The sequence below is a fragment of the Hemicordylus capensis genome, chromosome 1 (genome assembly GCF_027244095.1).
Source record: "Hemicordylus capensis ecotype Gifberg chromosome 1, rHemCap1.1.pri, whole genome shotgun sequence".
NCBI lineage: Eukaryota > Metazoa > Chordata > Lepidosauria > Squamata > Cordylidae > Hemicordylus > Hemicordylus capensis.
Window position 1 is genome coordinate 195319402 of NC_069657.1, and position 24251 is coordinate 195343652.

The 24251-nt window shown below is 43.4% G+C and overlaps 2 protein-coding genes across 3 annotated transcripts in view; one reads left to right on the forward strand and one right to left on the reverse strand.

Moving 5' to 3' along the window:
* The window catches only part of SSB (small RNA binding exonuclease protection factor La), a 25141-nt gene extending 21622 nt beyond the window's left edge, over window positions 1–3519 (forward strand). For both annotated transcript variants that reach the window (XM_053265332.1, XM_053265340.1), the window contains exons 11-12: window positions 601–729; window positions 2973–3519. In XM_053265332.1, the coding sequence (XP_053121307.1) occupies window positions 601–729; window positions 2973–3067 (224 nt within the window). In that variant the 3' untranslated portion in view covers window positions 3068–3519. The remainder of the gene's footprint in view (window positions 1–600; window positions 730–2972) is intronic.
* On the reverse strand, window positions 3064–20950 carry METTL5 (methyltransferase 5, N6-adenosine). Its single transcript, XM_053265353.1, has 8 exons — window positions 20795–20950; window positions 19242–19382; window positions 18300–18414; window positions 11244–11425; window positions 8361–8443; window positions 8005–8056; window positions 5273–5322; window positions 3064–3174 (listed from the first exon to the last, which is right to left on the reverse strand). Exons 2-8 carry the CDS (start codon window positions 19348–19350, stop codon window positions 3127–3129), a joined length of 639 nt encoding a protein of 212 aa, XP_053121328.1. The 5' UTR covers window positions 19351–19382; window positions 20795–20950; the 3' UTR covers window positions 3064–3126.
* Between the last annotated feature and the right edge of the window lie 3301 nt (window positions 20951–24251).

The following is a 24251-nucleotide window of genomic DNA, read 5'->3' on the forward strand; positions in this document are numbered from 1 at the left end:
CGTATTGACACTGGGTGTTGGGCAAGGAATGGGCTGCCCTTTACTGTTCTACTATAGGCAAGCTCATTTGCATCAGAAGTATTTCTAGCTGCTTCAGTGGCTCATAGAAAGAAGCTTGGAAGAACCACTATCCATGCACTGCTAGACTTGGCCAGCAGCAGCTGTGTGTACTTGGTGGCAGGGAAGGGGAGGGCAGTGTGGGAAGAGAAGTGGCATTGGACCTAGGAGGGATAGGGCTGCAAACATGGCAAACTGGGCTTTGTGGAAGGGCAAGAACCCAAGTAGTCAGCTTGAGTTGTGAACATGCTGGAGGTGATGAGTGGGATGGAATGTGTTGGAATCCAGAAAATAATTGATGTTATAGCTGGAATTCCAAGGATGACTCGTACATTGGTTTCTCAGTCCTTGTGGCTGCACGAGCAAGCAGACTACAAGCACTGTCTTCAGGTGGTATGAAAGCTGTCCATGGAGTTTGATCTGTGATGGCTTATTCACATGAGCCATTGTGGCTACAGTGTGTGTAGCCGCTCAATGCTCCCTTAATGGTAAAAAGCCATTAAAATGAACCTGGATGGTCTAAAAGTGTGCATATTCTGACAGGTCGCCAAGGTAAAGGAAGAGGTGGTAAAGGATCTCAAGGTGGACTGGTCAGGAAAGTGAAATTCCAAGGCACGAAAATAAAATTTGACAGTGAAAATGAAGAAGAGGCTGAAGATGATAGGACAACAGGTGAGCACCTCCTGTAGTGGAAGAAGCTTTTAATGTGCATACTTGGTGTAGTGTCCTAAATTTCTTTAAGGAGCAATGGTCACAGAGGACTGAGTAAAGCACCTGCTTTATCTTTGCTAATTATGCATGTGATCATCACACTTGTTTCATAATGCGGAACAATAAAATGGTAGGTAAAGAACAAGCCTCCCCAGCTAAATTCCTCCTCGGTTGCTTGATTGTCCAGATGTCTTGATAAAAGCTCTCTTCCGAGTAAATGGTAGAAATCGGGCTTCACTGCTATAGCTAGAACCACTCTGATATTTGAAGAGCCTTAAAGGATACTGTGAAGTATCTTCTCTCTTCCACCCTGCCAGACATCTAAATAGAAGCTGCTAGTCCACTATGATTTTTGTGGCAGGAAAGCATCTGCTCCTGCAGAGCTCAGAAGAACTTGGAGCAGAGCACAATGTGTCCAGCATTCAAAATGGTTAGTTCAGAAATCATCAGGTTGGCAGGTGTAGTCCCCAATTCCAAACAAGCCTGGAGGTCCTTGGTCACAACAAAATGGCAACTTAAAAAGCTATTAATCTTGTGTGTGTGTGTGTTGCCTTGTATTGCTAGAGTTTAAAAAGGAAAGTGGAAGTCTCCTAGCCACAAATGATCTTTAATGGTGAATTTAAAATGCTATGTGTAGCATTTTCTCCATGACTGTTTCAAGTCAGGAAAAAGTACTTGTCCCTCAGTCTCTTGTCCCTGGTGCCTTTTTGAAAGCCCATTTATTTAAACTGGTCTTTAATTTGTCATGATGGTGTGTGCTCTCTGGATTGTATTACTCATCTACTGCTTTTCTTAGGTTTGTGTCTCTGGTTTATTTTTTATTGCTGTTGTATTTTAATAACATGGTTAATCTGGTGTTTTAGGCACCTTGAGTGTAGGAATGGCAGGATACAAATCTTTTAAAGGAATAAATATTAACTTCTGCAGTGATTCAGCAGCACCTCATCTGTTGAATGTGTAGTATTATGAAGAAATCTTATAATACCCCCACCAAATGTTGCTCCACATTACCTTATGCAGGGGGAAGAAATCACTACATTAAAATTGTCAATGTAATGCTGAAGACCTTCCTATCAATATTAAGCCCAGCTCCAATGGCTTCCAAGTCACTGGACTAATGCCACTCTTGCCTGCACTGCTGAATAAAGCAAGAAACCAGATTGGAGGCCATGTTGTGTCTCCTCCACATGCCTGTGTCAGCTCAGTTTCTGACAATTCATGTTGGTAGCGGGAGGAACTACAACATCATTTCTGCCAGTGATACAGGAAGGAGTTAGGGATGTGCACGGAACCGGTTCGGAGGCCCTTTATGGGCCATGGAACCGGTTTGAAGAACCGGTGATTTTGACGGTGGGGGGTGTCCAACTTTAAGGGCAGGGGAGGTGCACTTGTCCCTCCCACTGCTTCCCCGCTGCCGGTGTCCATCTTAGTCAAATCTCATTGGGGCGGCAGCGTACCTCCCTGCCGCCTGGATATGACCGAAGTATCTGATGCGCCTGTGCACGCTGGAGCGGACGCGTGCACGTCACATTGTATGGGTGTAATGTGCATGCATCCGCTCTGGTGTACGCAGGCGCGTCAGATACTTCCAGTCATATCTGGATAACAGGGCAGCAGGGAGGTATGCTGCCGCCCCAATGGGATTTGACTGCAATAGACGCTGGCGGGGGGAAAGCGGCGGGAGGGGTAAGTGCAGCCTCCCCTGCTCTTAAAGCAGCACCCCTGCCGCCTTCGAGCCTCCCCCGCACAGTTCTAGGCATATCCCTAGAAGGAGTGGTACTACTGGGATTATACAGAAACTAGGCGTCAAATGTCATCAGCCAATCTATCTGAAGATCGACAAGCCCCCAACTTGAATGTTAGACATATTAGCTAATTTCAGATATGTGGAAGTCTAAGATCTAGTGGGAGATGGAGAGAGGCCTTCATCATGATGGGGTGTGTGTGCTTGTGCAAGTCAGAGATCTTCAGGATGCTGGGGCAATGTGACTGCAGCCAAAATCAAACTACTTGGTGGTGGTAAAAACCATATGAATTCATTATCTCAAAATATCTAGTAAACATTATCTAGCATATGTGAGGCTATTCTTAGAAACATGGAGCAATACAAGCACTGTGTACAGTAGTTTCACTACTAGTTGTTGCCATGGAGTTAAATATAAGTTGAACTGCTGTAGATGGTAACACTGCTATCATTTTTGCAGGTCCAGCAAGTCCCAAGAAAAGACCTCTTGAAGAGCCTGCCAAAGAAGAGCCTGCCCCAAAGCAAAAAAAAACAGAGCATGGATCTGAGGATTAGGAATAGAACTTCAAAAAGCATTTTGAGTTTATTAAAGAAGTTTTAAATCATTCCTCCATTCATGTTTTTTCACAAGAGAATCTAATAAGATCTACTTCAATGTCCACCTGCAAAGGGCAAAAAGAAGAAAACTAATTAATCTTTGATAGTCTCTCTTTGGATGCTTATTTTAACATGCAGTTTTTTTATACTTATAGTTTTGGTTATACATCAAAGACTAAAGGAGAAAGCTCAATGAACGGAACCACCCTAATTAAATTGTGTACAAAAGTTGTATCCAGTAATATATACCAAATAGGTTTTCAGCATCTTCAATATTAGAATTCAGTGAATTATGGGATTAAGTTTCGATACAGAACTGGAACAGTAGTCAGCTGTGTCAGACTGTAAAGCCATTTGTTTCATGGAAGATAAGCTGGATATAAATGAATAAAAGCAATTGTGTACAGTTACCCTGCTTCCATAACTCCATTTTCCTGTGCTGCGTTAGAAATAGAACTTCCTCATTCAACACTGTCTATCCTTTTGTACTACAATTAGAGGAAATGTCTGGCTTCAGAGAAATACCTTTTGTGTTGTTATATTTTGTCCTGTTCATGTAGGCTTAGTGCAATACTTTGCATTTTTGGAAAGGTTAAAGCTTTTCCCTGGTAGCTTCCTTATGACTAAAATTAATGCCTGGGTTGTAAAGTAGAATAATTGAATTGTATCTGTGACATGATGGGCAGGACTGCTACATGTCTTCAGTGACTTACCATCTAAATGGTCCCCCTGACTATCATTCAGGTCATCATTCCCTGTGGATTATTTCTGCCTTTTGTATCTGAGAGGATGCTACCACCTCATACACATACAGTGTGCTGGTGACACCAGTATGAGAATGTAGCACTCCTATTTTTTCCAGGGAAGAGGATGCCCAGCTTCTGGAAGGTGGGGCGAGGGATTAGCATCTATGCCTTTTTCTGACTATTTCATCCTGCCCTACCTTAAAACTAGATGGTGCATCTGTAAGGTAGCTGCCTTGAAATTCTAATGAAAGGTAGGATATACACTTTTAAAACCAGGCAGGAAAAGGCAGGCTATAGTTGCGTACTACATACTGCTGCTAATACTGTAGGCATCCTTGCCATTGGGAAATAAGATATCGCCACAGATCTTCTGCCACGCTGAGGATGATCTCAGTTGCTGACTAGAAAACCACTTGCCTGTCTACAAGCAGCTGTGCTGCTCTTAGCCATGTTAGCCTAATAACCACTGCTCACCTAGAAACTCATTGCCATGATGGTGTGCAGGTATTAAGAGTGGCTGGTATGCAGACTAATGTGTGCACTGAAATGTTCATCTCCTATGGGGGAGGGGTGATACTTGTCAAATCTCTCCTCACTACAGCTGCCTCTGCCCTTTGAAAGTATGTCACGGAGGGTTGTGGAACCCCCAGGGACATTTTTGGGAGGCACAGGCAGCTGGCAAAAGTCATTCCTCCCCAACTATATGCAACATTGTTCTTGACTTTGGCCACTGTTCCTGCTGGGACAAAAGGCCTTTTAAAACTTGTACTGATGTATACTTTTCCAAGTCTAGCAAGTTACGGTTGCATGTACTCTATGCTTTTTAAAAAATATTAATTTTGCATTAGCAAATTGCCCCTTTGGTAGTGCAAACAAAGGAACTAAGTAAAGTCCTAAACCTACTCCCCCCCTCCCTGGAGTATCAGAAATCTTGTGCAGCCCTACATCTCACTTTTGAGATGCCACCATCCTTATTTACTTCATCACCCTTGTATCCCACCTTTTCTCTAAGAAGCTTGGGGCAGCATATGTGGCTTTTATTATCACAGGCATTTCATAGGGTGATCTTGGACCAATCACATGATTGGCTCAAGATCACTTTTGAGATGTTGAGATGTCTCCTTGGTTGAGATGTCTCCTTGGCTTCCAGCAGCTCTATCCACCACACTACTAGTTTTCAAATGGGTGGTTTGATACCCATATATCGTAAGCATCTTGAAAGATGCTCACCCAAAGAGCAGCACCATCTTTTTGATTAATGGCTTTTTAAAACATTCTTACTATGCTGAATTGTTTCCAGTACCCATTTATGTAGCTGTGTTCTACAACTAGCATACACACACCCCTGGTTACTTTTTTGTACATGAAACTACAAATTCATATTTTCACTCTGGATTAAGAGTAACAAAATACTTACTGATTTCTTCTTGTGGAATTTAAATGATGCTGGTAGATCATATCTCAGTTCTAATAATTAAAAAACGTGTTAAGCTGTAAATGGTGCAAGGTACACAACATTGATGGCATCATGCTATTTGTTTCTGTGGGGCATACTACAAATGCATTAGGTGGTGATGCAGGAAAACAAGGTTAGATGGAAAGCATGATGCTCTATTCTATAAAGTTATTTCTGCAGGTCACAGCAGCCTGATTCAAGATGCTTACGTAGACTTGAAAAGTAAGAATATAGTTACATTGCCTACTGGAGATGGAGGACATTATAGTCACAATAGTATTTTTAAGCCCATTATAATAACGGGCGCTAGCTTTCTTTTCCCCCTTTAAGCTTTCTTCATATATATATTTTGTGTGTATGTCCCTGTCTCTCTTCGTTTCTTTCCTTTCACCTGTTCTAATTTTCCATTCCCTCTGTGGTTTTTTTGCAGGGGACAAAAAGTTCCTACCCGGCCCTCAATAAGGGCCACCAGTAAAACCCACACTGCATCTAGGGACAGGAGGGAGGGGGTTGGTGCTCTTAATGGACTGAGGAAGGAAAGCCAGAGTGCGTACCTGTAGTCAGCCAAAGACCCACCCCCCGCCTACCTCAGCCAATCTGCTGCAAGAAATGGCCTTGTGCCTTGTTTGAATGAGGCAGCGGTAAAGCCATGCCCCAGACAAACAGAGAGTGGGCGACTGCATTCTTTTCACAGATCTTTTGCATCACATGAAGTTTGGTACTCATTCTCACCTTTTTTGAAGATACCAAACAGTAAATCCAGTTGCACCCAAGAGATAAATCAAATATGTTCCAATCTTATTGAAGGCTGATTCTCCCTCCCCAAATTCAATAAATCTCTGGTTTATTTTTACTTCTTTCTCTATCTGTCAAAACCACTTCGAAAGGTACTTACTTCCACAGGGACCTAACCACTAATTGCTTAGGGAACTCTTGATTTTATCTGCTATGAGTGGAATTCTATAAAAAGAGCCCTGACCTTTTCTGTGCTCAGCCTTCTGCACTATCCTGAACTGAGGAAGTCCACAATCTCACAATGCTGATTACTCTGTACTTAGCTAATGAAGAATGTGACATATAAAGAATCAGCAAGGAAAATGCCATCCTGTGTAAAGTGGAAATGGTGGGGCTATCATTCTCCCAAAGGTTTTGGCTTTGGAGCTTAAAATGCAGCTTAGAGTTTCTTCTTCTTCTTCTTCTTCTGTGAGCACAGTTGGATTGCTTTGTCTTGAGAGCATGCTCTTTACCCACAAATATATCCTCAGCAAATGGAAAACAGATTGATAGTTTGTCTGTTAAAGTCTCTACAATCCTCCTTGTGGAACTGCAGAAATCTGACAGCCTCTCTTTACTTTCTTTTGGAAAGATTTTCAAAGACCCAAATCTCCTGTGAGACTCCCACTGTATATCTGATTATGTTACGGTAGACTGTCATGGGCTGGGGCTCTGCAGCATCCCCAAGAACATCCCGAGGAGCGTAGAACGGCTGTAAGTGCCGCCGCGGGGTGGAGGGGAGGGATGCGCTGTGGCGGGTCCCAAGCTCTCAGCTGCCCTTGCGCGCCTTGAGAGGCTATTGGGGAGGGGGGACGTTTGTTCTCGGGGTGAGGGGGCACCGAGTTCCTACGTGGCGTCTCTCACCTTTCGGGTCGCCCCTTCGGGAGCTCCGCCAGTGCTGCCCTGCACACCTCCTCGCGCCCTGACAATGGTGCCCATCTGCGTCTGGTGCCGCCGCCGCCTCTGCCTTCCAGCGGCTGCTGCAGCCGCATCTTTAACTGCCGCCCACAGGTGGATTGGTCCCGCCACCGCCTCTGCCTCCAAGCGGCTGCCGCAGCCGCTGGAAAGGTAAGGAGGACTCCAGGTAAGGAGGACTCGGGCATCTGGGAGGGTGGGCGGGAGGTCGGCGGTGGCAGCTGCGGCGGCAGCAATTTCATGGGCCAATTTGGCCCTTAAACATTGGGGGGGGGGGAACGGGAATGAAGGAATCGGGCAGCTAGGAGGGCAGGAGGGCGGGCGTCGGCGTGAATTGCATGGGCTTACTTCTGCCCTCCCCGTTGCCGTTGGCGGGCCAGCCGCTGCCGTCTTTGCTCTTCTGCCGCCTGCGGGTGGCCTGGAGCCGCCGCCGCCTCTGGCTCCCTGCGGCTGCCGCAGCCGCTTCTTCCCTCCCCGTGGTGGTGCCTTTGGCCTCCCTGCGGGTTCCCTGCGGCTGCCGCAGCCGCTTCTTCCATCCCCGTAGCGGCAAAACAACAAACATGGCTGCCTGGTGCCTGTCTCCGGTTCTGCTTCGGCTGTTCTGCGCATGCGCTCTGTGCATGCTCAGAATGGCCGAGGGAGGCACGGACACACACTTGGTTGTCCACGGACGGACACCAAGCCTTTTATTAGAGAGGATAGTTTTACAGCTCTATACGTAGCTACATTTCTACAGAAAAATCTATCTACAGCTTCTTGTCAAAAAAGGGAAGCATTTGCTATGAAACAACTGGAATATTAAGTTTAATGTGTGTTTTCATTATAGCCTGCCAGTAACAGCTCTTCTGCTGTTTGATTATAATCAAATACAAATTATACTCTGCTCTGGGTATACACCGACTCGACCTTTACCTTTTACCCATCCGTGTAGTTTACAGGGCCAAAGCTTCATTAAAAGAACTGCATCATATGCCTTCAGGCTGATCTAAACACTTAATTCCTACCTGCTATGACTTCCATCTTCACTTTCCACTCATCTGCTTTCTTTTGAATATGCTGAAAATGGAACAAGCATGAGATACTCAGTGATCATCCTGGTTATCCGACACTGTTTCTGAACTGACACAAAGTGCCTGATCTCATTTAAGCTGAAGCACCTGTTGATGTAGTTTGTACTATCCCTCTGTAAGAGGACTGCTTCCATCACAACCAAGGCTTTCTTGTTATTCTAGAACTTTCACACGTTTTAGCCTAGCTGATTGTGACATATTCCTAAGGCTGTGCTCTTTATACCGCTAGAACACCCATCACTTTGGATCCTATTGCTCCATCTGCAAAAGCATAAACTTGCTAGACTTACTTGGCGCGTTGAGGTTTTGTGTAAGGAATATACAGCTGTTCTTGCCATCTGCAGTGCTGTCTTGAGAAAGACCATATCTATTCCTATGAAAATAAAGAATGTTATATGTTTTAAATCTCTTCCACTTATTCAGTAATCCATATGCCAATGACTTTTGACATTGGGCCACTTTGGATGTAACAAACTTTAGTCAATGTAATGTTACATAACAGAGCCTAAAGGGAGTTGCAGACTTTTCTGCTCAACTCTCCCCTGCACAAGGAGGAAGATGCTGAAAGCTTTTGGACTTGGCTGCCCATGAGAACTGCTGGGATCTAGGGATGTGCACGGAACTGCAGAGGTGCAGTCCGGCATTGGTGGAGGTCTCCCTTTAAGGGTGTGTGTTGGGGGTTTGCACTTACCCCTCCCGCTGCTTTTCCCCTGCCGGCGCTCCATTTTTGTGAAAGGTTTTTGGGGTGGCAGCATTCCTTCCTGCCCCCATTATTGTCCAGAAATACTGGAAGTAGCACACGTCGCATGCGCACATCATGCACCAGGGGCGTAACTACCATTAGGCAAGGGGAGGCAGCTGCCTGGGGGCCCCCACCCCTCGAGGGCCCCTCCAGAGGCAAGTCACATGACTATATATTGTGAAGTGTGTGTGTGTGTGTGTATCAGCGAGGGGCCCATTTTAAAATTTTGTCTCTGGGCCCACTCCAGCCTTGTTAACATCCCTGTCACACACGCAGCGTGCGACCTGTGCAGCAGGCGCACATGCACGGTGGCAGACACATGTGCAGCTGCTACTTCCAGTATTTCTGGACAATAATGGGGGCGGGGGGGGCAGGGAGGAACGCTGCCACCCCAAAACCCTTTCACAAAAACGGAGTGCCGGTGGGGGAAAAGCGGCGGGAGGGGTAAGTGCAACCCCCTAGCCCTTAAAGGGAAACACATACACCTGGTGCCAGACCGGCCCAAGTTCAAACCAGTTCAGATATATAATAATGGCCTCTGGACCAGTCCATGCACATCCCTACTGGGATCTGTGCAGATCCCAGCGGTGCTAAACCCTGCGCCGAAGCCCGGCTCTTAGCCAAGGTTAAGGGCACAAATACACCCTTAACTTGGTTCCTGGGAGTGTGTGTCAGCGCAAGAATCCCCCAGTGCAGTGCACTGGGGGATTCTCGGAGGCTGGGACAAGAAGTCCCGGCCTCTGTTTACCTGCATGGCCGGAAGCAGTGTGGAGAGTCATCCACATTACTCCCAGCAGTGCTGGTGGTGTGGCATGGCATGTGGCTTGTGTGCTATGGGGGCTTAGAGCAGTCGTCTAGCTTGAACCCTGTTATCTCGTCGAACCCTGCCTCCCCCCCACCTGCCCATGTGAGCAGTTGTGAGAACAGGCCCCATGTATGAACTCAGGGAACTGTGGCTTGTTAACTAACTGTAGTTGATACAACTCAGGCTAGCAGATTGGACACAAACGATAGTCAGCTACTAAATGCAGTTTTCGGATATATGCAATGGGAAGCTGCAGATCATTTTTAAAGTGAAAGTTTGGACTCTCATGTATGGGAGAGGGGCATGTGAGTCCATGGTTCCCTTAGGCTTGTTCTCACACTGTGCTAAACCAGACAGACAAGCAATGGACATGGAAATGTAGGTGGGGAGGAGGACGTTAATAAGGACTGACTGGAGAACATCACTTCAGCCTCACCTTAGGTCAGGGGTGTCAATTGTCACTCAATTGGGTGCTGAGCTGGATTTTATTCCAATCCAGCTCCAGGGGGCCTCACATAGCCTCGTGCTGCCTTCTGTCTTCCCCTTCCTCTCATTCTCTTCCTTTCTTCCTCCCTCCCTTTGCCTGCTACTTAAATTAGCTGAACGCACTACTTTATACACCGGCATATGCTTGGTGGAAACTTTTTTGGGTAGCTCTTTGAAGAAATTCTAAATTCCATACTTCCCAGTTACCTACAGATATCAAATTTTGCATCAGAGAGACCTGTGTGCCTGGAGAGGAAGACAAGAAAGGAGGTGTCCAGGTCTGGGAACTCTTGCCCTCTGCTATTAAAAAGACCATCAATGGCCTGAGATAACAATACTTTGTAAATCGTATGTAACTTCTTGTTTTGTGTTTTAATATTGTAAACTCTTTGGGTGTCTTTGTCAAGGCAGAAACGCAGTATAAAAATGCAGATAAATAAATAAAATTTTGCATGAACAATTCTGCCACTTAAATTAGCTGAATACACCTCTTTTTATACCAGAATATACTCAAAGAAAATTTAACTATTTTTCCTATTTTTCAAAAAAGATCTGAATATCATATTTTAACTGTTATTGTTTTCAACATATTTTTTAAAAAAACAATCATCTCAATAATTCCCAAACAACAATATACCCAAGAAAAGCAGAACCCCTCTTCCCCACACCCTTACTCTCCATTCACTACATTCACTCCTGGGGAGAAGGCAACTCCAGCTGCCTTCTCTCTTCCTCCTCCTCCTCCCTCCTCCTCTTTTCCTTTCTTCCGCCCTCCCTTGCAGAGAGAAAGCCTCCCTCTTTTTTCCATAGGTGCAGCTGGGGATGGGGAAGGAAGGAATGGCTCACCAGCAGCACGGAAGGTTCAGTTCATCTTCCCTGCCAGACACTCCATTGGTGCACTGTGTAGCGGGAGTGGGGAAGGAAGCAATGGTGCAGTGGTGGGGTGGGAAAGGAAGGGGGAAAGTGAGGATCAGAGTGGCATAGAGTGGTGGAGGGAAAGGAAGGAATAGCTTGCCTGTGGCAGGGGGTGTGTGTGCCAGAGGCTCAGGGGTTTGACACCCCTGCCCTAGGTTATCTGTTGCTAGGTATGAGGATGCATATTTTTTTGATTATTTTCAATTCGATAAAAGGATAACCAACCTTTATTGTGCTTGGTTCCAAAGGGAGGATTCATAATGACTGTATCAAATGTTTTTGCCATCTTGTCAGATAAAGAACATACATTGCACTGAACCATGTCAATATTTGTGAGCTCAAACCCTTCAGTATTCCTGCTAAATACTTCCAAGGCATCTTCATCTAGATCAAATCCAATACATAACCTGGAAAAAAGCAGAACAAAAATCAGCATTGGCAGCATTTAAGGCAACATATACTTACGCATTTCTTTTTTTAAAAAAATATTGTTTCTGCTTCTAGATATCTGCAACTGATGTATATAAAATCTGAAAGAGTTTTTTTATGCTGGTTCTGTTGCAATAATTTATATGCACGTTGCCATGCTGTATTTCATTGCTGTTTTCTTTTTTTAGGTATTGTACTGCTTTTATTTTGGATGTTTCAAATTAAATTAAGTTTTGTTCATTGGCTTGGTTCATTATTAACTGAGAAGGATGAGGAAACAATTTATTATATTAAACTGCTCAGAAATCCTGATGCATAAAATGAATGATTACAAGATGAAAAAGGACTCCCACTCTTTTTTCTAAAGGGCTTTCTTCTAGGAATTCTACCCAAATTATACAACATGTTAATTCAAGCCATTTAGGGTGAGGCGAACTATCTCTTTCTTTACTTAACTCTCTTGAGCATTCATGTGGTGGGTTGTGCTTTTAAGATTTGGGTTATACTGTGCTTTAAAATGGCTTGAAAGTGTAAGCCAGCTGAGAGGAGTCAGGTGAAAAGGGGAATAGGATATACCAGGGAGGCTCTTTAGTGTAGGTTATTTTGCACTGCTGTTTTGCTGGAACTGCTCTTAATAAAGTATTTTGGTCCTTTCTTTTGCCTTATTCCAGCTATAACAAATTGGCAACGAATGTGAGATGGCTTGTTTTTCAATGAATCCATCAACAACCTTTCTTCAGAGCCCAGGTGAGCCACCAGTTGGATTTCCTGTTTGGATTCAGTCACCTGAAAACTACTTATTGGCAATTAAAGATGAAGAGATTACATAAGAACAGCCCTGCTGGATCAGGCCCAAGGCCCATCTAGTCCAGCATCCTGTTTCACAAAGTGGCCCACAAGATGCCGCTGGAAGCCTACAGGCAGGAATTGAGGGCATGCCTGCAACTGGTACTCAACAGTACCCTGCAACTGGTACTCAGAGGCATCCTGCCTTTTTATTTATTTATTTTTATTTATTGTTAGATTTATATACCGCCTTTCATTAAAAATAATCACAAGGCAGTTTACAAAATTTAAAACACATAATAAAAATTAAAAGTAATTTAGCTAAAAATAGAAAAACAATCTGATATTAAAATATACAATATACAAATACAAAAACTATACATCGATAAAAACACGCAGAAGCAGCAATAAAACAATCATGTAAAGGCCTGGATAAAAAGCCAAGATTTAACCAGCTTCCTAAAAACTGTGACGGAGTCTGAGGAGCGAATGGCCACTGGGAGAGCATTCCAAAGCCTGGGGGCAGCAACAGAGAAGGCCCTGTCCTCAGTGCACGACAACCTAGCCTCCCTTATTGTCGGCACCCAGAGCAGAGCCCCCTCAGATGATCTCGTCAAGCAGGCAGAAACCCTTGGGAGCAGGCAGTCTCTCATGAATCCCGGGCCCAAACCGTTAAGGGCTTTAAAGGTCAAAACCAGCACTTTGAATTGGACCCGGAAACACACTGGTAAGCAGTGCAGCTCTTTCAAAATAGGTGTGATGTGATCATACCGGGCAGCTCCAGATAGAACCCTAGCTGCCGCATTTTGTACACGCTGCAGTTTCCGGATATTCTTCAAGGGCAGCCCCACGTAGAGCGCACTGCAGTAATCCAGCCATGACGTGACTAAGGCAAGGGTAACTGTGGCCAGATCTGCCTTCTCGAGAAAGGGATGCAGCTGGCACACTAGCCAAAGCTGTGCAAAGGCGCCCCTGGCCACTGCCTCGACCTGAGCTTCCAAAAGCAGAGCCGGGCCCAGTAGTACCCCCAAGCTGCGTACTTGCTCCTTCAAGGGGAGTGCAACCCCATCCAGAACCAGTAAAATCTCCTCATCCCGATTGGCTCTCCTACTGACCAACATTACCTCCATCTTGTCTGGATTCAATCTCAGTTTATTAGCCCACATCCAACCCATCAGGGCCTCCAGCCCCCGATTCAGGACATCCTCCCTAGGATCAGGTGACAAGGAGAGATAGAGCTGAGTGTCATCCGCATATTGCTGACAACTCAGTCCAAGTCTCCAGATGACCTCTCCCAGCGGCTTCATGTAGATGTTAAACAGCATCGGGGACAAAATCGAACCCCGTGGGACCCCACAGGCTAATGGCCACGGGGCCGAGCAGTAGTCCCCCAGCACCACCTTCTGGACCCTCCCCGCAAGAAAGGAATGGAGCCACTCCAACACAGTACCTCCAATTCCCATACTCAAGAGGCGGTCTAGAAGGATACCATGGTCGATGGTATAGAATGCCGCCAAGAGGTCCAGCAGAACCAACAGGGACACACTCCCCCTGTCTAGTTCCTGGCGAAGGTCATCCGCTAGAGCGACCAAGGCAGTTTCATATCCGAGGTGGAAGCCAGATTGAAAAGGGTCCAGATAATCCGTATCATCCAAGATCCTCTGCAGCTGGGACACCACCACACGCTCTATCTCCTTTGAGTCTCAAAGCAAGGAAATGTGCATTACTTCCATTATTCAGGAACTGAAGGACAGTGTATATTTTATACCTTTTCTCTTGTTGAAGATAAACGTGAAGCTGCATTGGCAGCGTAAAAAATTTTTTGGGTGCCAAACAATGTAGTAGCAAACTGCTATAAATTTTGCCAGCAAGCACAGAAATGTGGAAAATCTATACTACAGTATATTGTTGCCTTAAATTTGATGGGCCAAAGTAATTTTGGACTGATGGTAGATGAAATGATCAGGGACCAGTTGAGTGAACAAAACATCTCTGTCTTGTATCAGAGAACGCGTGCTGTTAGAGAAAGATCTTATGTAAGAAAAAGCTATATGATTACAACCCAAATCAAAACAGCTGTGTCAGAAGCCAAGAGCATGAGTTTGAACAAAGGGCAAATTGTGGATTCTATGTGTAAAATTTTTATGGTGAATCAATTGGGGGTTGTGAAGAAGAAAGGAGTAATAAATTGACCCAATGAAGACAAGAGTTTCAGAAAGCCTGTTTTTGCTGTGGATCATTCCAACATCTTGCAAGTCATAGAGTATGCCCTGCTAAGATGGTTCAATGTAGAAAATGTAAAACAAAATTGGACACTTTGCTAAAGTATGCTGTAGTAATCAGTTTAACCAGCAGGTACGTATAGTTACAGTACCAGATGTAACTATCTTGGGTATGGATAAGATTAGTCCCACTTTTCTTGAAAGAAAATTATGTGTAGTATTAATGTGTTGCAGCTGTGGGGAGATCAAAAGATAAGGGATTGATGCTGGATATTGGGTCAGCAGTTCTATATTTCTATATTATCAGAATTGGCCTGTTTTCAATATTTTGGGGGTGTACCACTCACTAAACCCAAACTATAGTTAGTATGTTATTTTTAAAAATCAAATCCCAGTTAAGGGATGTTTATTTGTAAAAGTAACTTTTGAGTTATGTAGTACAGCTGCACAGTACAGTAGTACATCCCGGGTTAGCCTATTGGACTTTCTCCAGTTTGGCAAGAAGCTTCAGCTCCCCTTTGTGATGCTATATTTTTTCACATGCATGCTCAGACATTACTCCATATATCTACATTTGTGACTCATTTGGAATCTTTATCAACGTTGGAGTGCTTACTATTCTCTATATGGACTTACAGTATATACTATAATTTGTAGTATATTTATGTGCTTGTCCAGATGTACATTCATTCTTTGTTATGATTATTCACTCACTATTTGAGTCAATGAGTTTGGGTATATGTATGTGCAGCATTAGTTGCCAGATCACTGCTTTTTGTTGTAGTTTTCTAGATTAGTGATTGATATGCCTTTATCACTTACATTTACAATATAGCATCCAGAATTTGTCATACGGACTCATGTGTAGTGCTTTCCTTCCTTTACTCTGAATTTTGGCTTTTCAGCAGCAATTGCAGTGCCTCCGCTACTAATAGCAATTTTTGGTCCCTCACCATTTACCTTTGCACGGTATTTTTCTAGTCTACTTTCTATCAGCTGTTTGCGCCAGGAGAATTACAATAGACTTACAGTTGGTACATGATACCCAACAAGGAATGGTGAGAACAAAACAAAGGCTGCGAGATTTGTATTGGTGGACAGGGGTTGGTGGACAACTCGCTGAAAGTGTTGACTCAATGTGAGGCAGCTGTGAAAGTCCAATTCCATGCTTCAAATCATTCGGAAGGAGATTGAAAATAGAACTGCTAATATTATAATGCCCTTATACAAAACTATGGTGCAGCAATATTTAACACCTTACTTATGAGGCAAGGCTACAATACCTGGGGCTTTATAGTTTAGAAAAAAGACGACTGAGGGGAGCCATGATAGAGGTCTGTAAAATCATGTACGATGTAGAGAATGTTGATAGGAGATTTTTCTCCCTCTCACGTAACACTAGAACCAGGGGTCATCCCATGAAACCGATTGCCAAGAAATTTAGGGCTGGCAAAAGGAAGTACTTTTTCAAACAACATATAATCAACCTTTGGAATCCTCTGCCACAAGATGTGGTGATAGCCAACAGCCTGGATGGCTTTAAGAAGGGCTTAGATAATTTCATGGAGGAGAGGTCTAGCAGTGGCTACCAGTCTGAGGACTATAGGACACCTCCAGCCTCAGAGGCAAGACGTCTCTAAATACCAATTGCAGGGGAGTAGGAGAGAGGGCATGTCCTTAGCTCTTGCCTGTGGGCTTAGGGAAATAGGAAGTTGCTATATACGGAGTCAGACCATTGGTCCATCTAGCTCAGTATTGTATACATAGACTGGCAGCAGCTTCTCCAAGGTTGCAGGTGGGAGTCTCTCTCAGCCCCATCTTGGAGATGCTGCTAGGGAGGGAACTTCGAACCTTCTGCATGCAAGCATGCAGGTTCTCTGCTTCCCAGAGGCATCTGGTGAGCCACTGTATGAAACAGGACTGGATGTGCCTTGGACCTGATCCAGCAGGACTCTTTTTATGTTATGCTGGATTGACTCCCAAGTAGAAGCAGTGATAACATCAAGTACGACATGCCCATTACATAAGAAAGTAGTAACATGGGTGACACCATCACAATTCATTACACGTCCAAATGCTGCTTTGGAAACTTAGCCATTTATATTGTAGGCCCTTTTGATGGGGCTCGTGGAGATTGCCATTATGCCATCACATTAATAGACTACTATAGCAAATGGCCTGAAGTGGCATTTACATCACAAGCCACCTCTGCTGCAATTATTGCATTTCTTTCAGTTTTTAGTAGAGAAGGAAATCCTAAAGATCTGGTGTCCAACAATGGGAATCAGTTTACTTCACTGGAATTTGAAACCTTACTAGCGAAACCTCTGCTAACTTGGCAAAGAGGCACCTTTTAATGTGGCGATTCTCTTTATTGAGCAGGGGGAGAGTAACTGGCCCTCTCCACCCCCAGCACAGTACCTCCAGTGACTTTTGCTGGTGTCTATCTTATGTTTCTTTTTAGATGGTGAGCCCTTTGGGGACATGGTTCCATCTTATTTATTTGTTATTTCTCTGTGTAAACCGCCCTGAGCCATTTTTGGAAGGGTGGTAGAGAAATCGAATGAATGAATGAATGAATGAATGAATGAATGAATTATCCTACATAGGAGGACATCAGTGTACTACCCCAAGCAAATGGGGAAATTGAGAGGTTCAACAGAACCTTGAAAGATAGCTTACAAATAGCAAAACTAAAAGGAAAAACATGGGAGACCTTCATTACTGAATATATGCAGGTATATAGAGCAGAGATGTCAGTCAGTCCTTTATTGTCAGTCGCAGAGATGTGCAAAATGTTTTGAGCTCAAAATGGGCTGTTTCAAGCGTTCTGAGCTCAAAACAAAAACCAAATGAAGGGCCTGTTTTGAACACAAAACAGGATAACCTAATTTCGAGTCGGAACATTTTGAGTGTTCCAAGCACCATTTTGGAGAGCTTTTTTTTTTGCTGGGAAGAGCTGGTCTACCAATTGGGGTCAGTGGGCAGACCAGACATGGGCAGACTTAGCTCATCAGCCCACTTCTGAGGACTGGTCTACCCGCAGCATTAGGCGAGCAGACAGCAGTGTTCCCTCTAACAGGGATTCCCAAATGTTGTGGACTACAACTTCCAGAATCCCCTGCAATGACTTTTGCTTGGAGATTATCGGAGTAGTAGTCCACAACATCTGGGAATTCCTGTTAGGGAACACTGGTAGACAGGCCTCCGCTCTGGACTTAGCTCGTTGGCCCGCTCAGAGGACTTGTCTACCTTCCTCGTGAGGTTGGTAGACCAGGCTTTTGCCCTGGACTTAGTGCATCAGCCCGCCTCTGAGGACTGGTCTACACTCAAACTTGAGTTTGGGGCTGCACATCCTATTGAAATCAACAAAGTGCAGGTAGACTGCATTCTCACTCAGACAGACATCTGGTTTATGCATGTGGTTTCTAATCCCGCAAGTGATATCTGGACAAGCCTGTTTGTATATAGATCAGTTTAGCTGGGCTAGGACATTAGCATCTAGATCAGGGGTTCCCAATCTGTGGTCCTTCAGATGTTGCTGAACTTCAACTTGCATCATACCCACAAAACCAATTGTGGCTGGGGTTGATGGGTGTTGGAGTTCAGCAACATCGGGAGGACCACAGGTTGGGACCCCCTGTATCAGTTGCATTTGTATAGGTTGATTGGTTTCATTAAGGCAGTCAAGTTACAAAATTTTATTAATCATAGGATTAAAGTTGACCCAGTAATAGTATCCATTTCTCATTTATTATCACAAATATATCACTTTTCAAAGTGGTTTACACAGAAAATGAAATAAGATGGATCTTAAGAAAGCAAGAAGAACACATATACATACCCTGCTCCCAACATGGCAGTTCCAATGCTCAACACACCACAACCACACCCAAGATCTGCAACAATCTTGTTTTCAATATCATCGAAAGTATTGTGAATTGTATACAGCATACATGCTGGAGGACAAGAAAGAAAGAAAATACAGGACCAAGACAAATACAGAACTATAGTGCAAGCTTGGAATGAATCTAAAGTAATCTAATCCATTCCCACCCCTTTCTAGAAACTGAAGCAATATCCTGTATGCTCAAACATATCAGCCACCTTTATGTTAGAAAGAGCAACCAAGACTAAACCAGAAATGCCTTCAAGGCAAATAATAAACCTCACACAGCTCAAGGATGTCAATCGTACCCAGTGATGTAGTTGCAAATTCAGAACTGCAGGTGCTCTCCATAAGCACACCCATGGCCATGCCCACCCCAACAGCTAGAGAAGCCAAGAAGTACCGGCGCTCTGTCCCTGCGCATCCCTCCTCTACTACACACCTGATCAGACCACAAGGAGAGACCTAAAAGCCAACCAAGGGTTTCTAAAAGTGGGAAAATAATTTGTTATCCAAAATATAGGAATTGCCTCAAAAGAATTTTCTGTCTTAATGAGCCCCCACTTCAAGAGAAAAAACTTGCTTAATTCCAAAGCAGATGGTCATCTCCACTGATAGCTTCTCCTTTAACTACGGACCCCTCCTTTTCAGAAGGTTGATGGTGGACTCTATGCCAGATTTCAACAGGGACACATTAAGCAGTCATAATTCAACATTCTTCATCAATTTGCCAAACCTCTGTATCAAGGATAGCAGTTAAATTCTTGATTGCCAATGTTATTCCAAGAAAACTACTTTTCCACACATGAAAAAGCTAATATGGGCTTGCTAGCCAGAATGTTCAGGACAACGCATGCTGTTTATGGGACAGAGAGAATAATGAGAACTGGGGCTTACCTGCAATATGTGGCCTTGTTGGATATTGTTCAAGTAGTAGTTTGGGGTTCTCAAAATCATCAACTTGTTGAAGACAGGATTCGAGTTCTTTAAGCTTTAACTTCTTCATGCTTCTGTTTAAAGCTTAACAAGTCAAGTTCCCTAGATAGGCAGAACAATTAAACTGTTTTTTTAAAAGATAGTCATTCATGAGATTCAAATCCACAACTCCTATTTTTCATTTGTTTTTGTCAAATGCCTCAGCTGCCCTTCAGGGTTACTAGTGCTGGAGCCAGTAATATCTCCTCCCATCTCCACATATATCAAGGTGAGATGCAACTCATACCATCCATTTTTACTCAGAAGCTCCTCTGGGGTTTATTCTCATAAAGGTGCACAGAGGATTGCAACCCAAAGGCCTTTCCAGATGCTCAGCACATCTCATCCTATAGCACAATGCAAACCAAATAGTTCTACTGTATTTTGTGGCTCTCATATATTTAGCAGAGGGAGACCAACTGTTTCTATTAATCCCAGCATAGCATCCCTTCCAGTAGTGGCTTCCAACCAGAGGAGCTCTTACTCCTGGACTTCCAGGCTGAAGTCCAGGGCCTTCACAGCCCCCAGGGCCCCCCCCCACTCTTTAGTCTGTCCCGAGCGGTGTGGTCACCTGGCCGAGCATGATGATGCTTAATTTGCAGAGGAGGGGTGACCTCCAAAGGCCTTTAGATCCAGGCTCCAACATTACCTAGATGCACCTCTGCTTCTGACATCTCCCTTGGGTTTATCTTTAGATGTTGAGCCCCTTTGGCACAGGGAACCAAGTTCTTACTCCTTTAGATATCTAAGCCACTTTGAAAACTGTTTTGTTTAAAAGCGTGGTATAGTCTTAACTGTAATAACAATGCTACTGAACTGGAACTTGTTTGATGCTAATGAACAATGCCTTTGAACTGGGACTTCCACAATAGTAAAAAAGCTAAAATGCAGTATTGGCATACTTGGAATTGACTGGATATGCTCTAAAAAGAATCTGCTTCAGGCTGGATTAATCTCCAGACTAAGTACTTTTCAAAGCATTCTCAGCTAAACGAGTCCCTGTTTAAATCTGTCTGGAAGATTCCTAACGTGGGGGACATGCTTTTCTTCCTTACATCCAGGATATGATAGCTAGATCATAACAAGGGGTCTAAATTACTAGAAATCACGATAATGCTTCAAGAACCTTTAGAGCCCTGCAATCACACCCGCACACGTCTTTGTAGTCAAAATGTAAACTCTCTGCAGTCCGATCCTATGTATATTTACTCAGAAGTAAAATGCACGGGTGTCACAGTTATTCTCAAGTAAGTGTGGCGTGCACAAAGATTGAATCCTTACAAGAAGGAAAACCAGGTTCTTTCAACATTTCACGCGCATTGCTACGAAAATCACAAATCATCATGTATTACAAATCAATTTATAACCAAAATCGCTACAAATCATTGCCAAATATTTTGACAACTGAAAACTTCTTTCCCTGCGAGCACACCCAAAATCTTCCCTCCTACTTTGGAAAACTCGGATCCACCTACCTTTTTCGGCAGCTACCCCGCAAATCACTACATTTCCGCATTGTGCAAAGACGTAAGCGATCCCCTATACAAAAAGGAAACGCATCCCCTCGCTTTTAGTTCCCCTATTGCTCCAGAAACCTAGCAGTTATGTGCTTGCCCCCTCTTCTGGAAACAAGAGAAATACTGTAGAAGAAAAAGAAGCCTGCTGGTCGATTTGGGAAGCAACAGTGTGGATAGGAGTCGGAGAACTCTGGTTTTGGAATCCCAAATTACACATTGGGCTGTTACAAAGTTGTGATTCTAAACACACTTCTTGGGTAGTAAGTCTTACGGAACGCAGCGGAACTTACTTTTGAGTAGACATCAATAGAATCAAAGGTCTTTAGGATTGCAATGGAGCAGCGCGATTCTGTGCAGTGTTCGGTGTGCCTTAAACCCATTGTAATCTATGAGTTGAAGTGTACCTAGCTCTACTAGGACTGCTGCTTTAACTGGTTAAAACTTTCTAATTTCGTTTAAGTGGATGGCTATTAATAGATCGATCTAGTGGTTGGGGGTGGAAACAACCCTGGGCACATTGCTTAAAAATACAGAAAGGAATTTCGCTTTCTTTTGAATGATACTTTTTGTAACAATTTGTTTCCTCAGTTTATCGATTATGTCTCTCTAGTTGTAAGAGAAGATGTCTTTGTCATTTCACATTTTGGAAAGTCAATGTGCAGGGTGTAGAATAATCTACCAGAATGTGATTAAACTGATGTACTTCTTTCTGGATATTAAAGTTCCTACTTTTGGTTGGGGAAAGGACTTCAATCAGTAGTCGGTGTAACAAGCTTTGAAGGAGCCTGTGTGAAAGAATGGAATGTGGGCACCATCAGATAATTTCCCCAGAAGGATCAATGTGAAACTCAAAAAGATTAATAATTCTGAAAATTATCCGCACTCTCTCCAAACTATTCTCAGGATAGGACTGGTATAAAACATGTACTTTATGTTTGCAGTGCAGACAGGTGCCCACCATCTCTCCGCCCCGCCCCCCCAGTCCTTGACACTTTGTCTCCACTTCTGCAAGTGGCAATATGACATCACCTGTGGTTTCTGCGTTATTATGTGCTCATTGTCTCCTTAGTGATGATGGCCAAAACTTTAGCCATTAAGGTGTGGAGACTGCAGAAGAAGCTGCAGCATCTCACAGGGCAGCTTGGTTCTCCTCCTCTTATCCCAAGAACAGATGGGATAATCATGGCAAAGCAGTTGTGTTCCTTTTAAATATACAAATGAGTGGTAAGGCGGGCAGGTAAGAAGTGTATTTCTGTTCTAGAACAGGAATTTGTAATGGCTGGAAGGAGTCTGAAGCCAAGCAATCCAGCAGATGAGGCAAGTATTTTCAGCATCTCTAAATACCAAATCTTGTGCTTTCTTTTTCCCCTAGCCCACTGGCCTTTTCAGACCATTCACTGAAGGCTACACATGCCTTTTCAAGGATATTGGTTTACTAATTGATTTTTAATTATTTTAAAGAAAAAGCTTCTAAAATGACAATGATGCCAATGAAGATTTTATATGCTGTATATTTATATACTAAAACTGTTTTAAAGTATTGTAGCTGCTTTGTGTCATGGCAGAAAGTTAAGAAAATTCTGGAATTTAATCCCCCACTCTGTCCATTATTCAAGCCTCATTTGGGGGAAACTTCTCCTTGCCTTCATATAAAAGGAGTACTAACTTCATTTTTTGTATCCTATATTGTAACTCCAGAATGGCTGGGCAAAGTGTTCTCAAAAATCATATGGGAGTAGCACATGATTGTGAAATTAAATGTGTGGATGTTCAAGGAGATCAATCCACCTGTTGATTTTTAATTTTTTTAAAATGTTTTTTTTATCATTAAAAATCAACAGGTAGACTGATCTCCTTGAACATCCACACATTTAATCCTACCATCATGTATGAACACCATGTTAAATTTTGGAGCTCTCTGTCCAACCATTCAGGAGTTATTAATATTTTTGAGCTTCCCATTGATTCCTATGGAGAAATTATGATTTAAGTAGGAAATTCAGGCACAGCTCCCCCTAGTGGTCGTCTATGTTCATTGTACACATTTGCTCAATTGTAGAGCCATCCCAAAATTTAAAAAATATAAATAAAATTTTACTCTAACGCAAAATGAAAGTCATGCTATCTTGAGCTGACATCTTTCTTTCCAATATTTCTGTACCACTTTTTCATTTAAATATACTCAAGAAGTTTGAAATAACTGATTTTCTCATTAAGTAAGTGACTTTCCAACTTTACTCATAGAAAGATGGCCAAATAGCACAGTTAAGAGAGGTGGAATGTATTTGCAAAACTGACAGCATTTTATTGGGTTTTTGATAAGGATGATGATGGGTGGCTATCTTCTTACTATATAAAATAATTTGCTTCCATTTAGTTATATGGTGAATTCATGTTGAATGCCAGAGCAATTGTTTAGCATTAATGACTGAGCAAATCTTTAGGAAGTATTCACATCCTACCCACATCTCCAAGCTATATTTTGCATTTCCATTATCTTCCATTTAATCTTGTTACTCTACTCCAGGGATTCCACCTTGGGCCCTCAAATGTTGTTGGATCACAATCCCCATCATCCCCAGCCACAATGGCCAAAAATGATCCAGCAACATCCGGAGATCCAAGGTTGGGAATCCTGCTCTATTCTATGCTGTATTCCTGAGTAAATTTACCTACTACATTCTCGGTTTATTCATCTCATTCAGTAGCCTATTGTCTTTAAAGCTTAGCTGCAATACATGTATTTCTAAGTTGCCGCTACATTTGTTGTCTTTTTGGTGTTACAGTCTAACTAACATGGCTACCCTTCAGACATTTGTCCTAAGTAGTAATAACAACAAATATTCATCTTCTGTCCATGGTTATTGTCTTGTTCACGTAACTCTTAAAAACAGGGCTGGACTGGGGGCACTGAGAGAGGGCGGTGGAATGTGTGTGGGGAGGGTGCCGAGCTTTGAGCAGAATAGGTAATTAAGGGTGGGAGTTGGGGCGCAGGGGTGCCACGCGGCTGGGGTGCACCGGGAATATGCCCTGTTGCCCTGTGGGCCAGTCCGAGCCTGCGTAAAAATGTGTTATTTACTCATTAAAGAGGAATCTGAAAAAGAAGATTGTAGATTTTGGAAGTTGCGTATCTCATTGCCGTTTTACTGTCTTATTCACATAACCAAATACAACCATCAACTCTAACATGTATTGCAGCAATACATGGATTGTACGTACCCGCATTACCATGAAGAGTTTGTGTTTTGTTGCCTATTAGCTTTGCACTGGACAATATACAAATGGCCTATGTCACTTGTTCAGACACTTCCATAACTTACCCATTTTCAACATCTATAAGTTATCTATGTTTATCTTCTGTAAACATGGGGTCTGTTAAACTGTGTCAGACTGCTGTCAAACGAACAGAAGAGTG

Coding starts and splice junctions, on each gene's coding strand:
- METTL5 (XM_053265353.1), bottom strand. CDS start 19,350: ATGAAGAAGTTAAAGCTTAAAGAACTCGAATCCTGTCTTCAACAAGTT. Junction 8,444..11,243: donor TGGAACCAAGCACAATAAAG/GTTGGTTATCCT, acceptor TTATTTTCATAG/GAATAGATATGGTCTTTCTC. Junction 8,057..8,360: donor ACAAAACCTCAACGCGCCAA/GTAAGTCTAGCA, acceptor TTCCATTTTCAG/CATATTCAAAAGAAAGCAGA.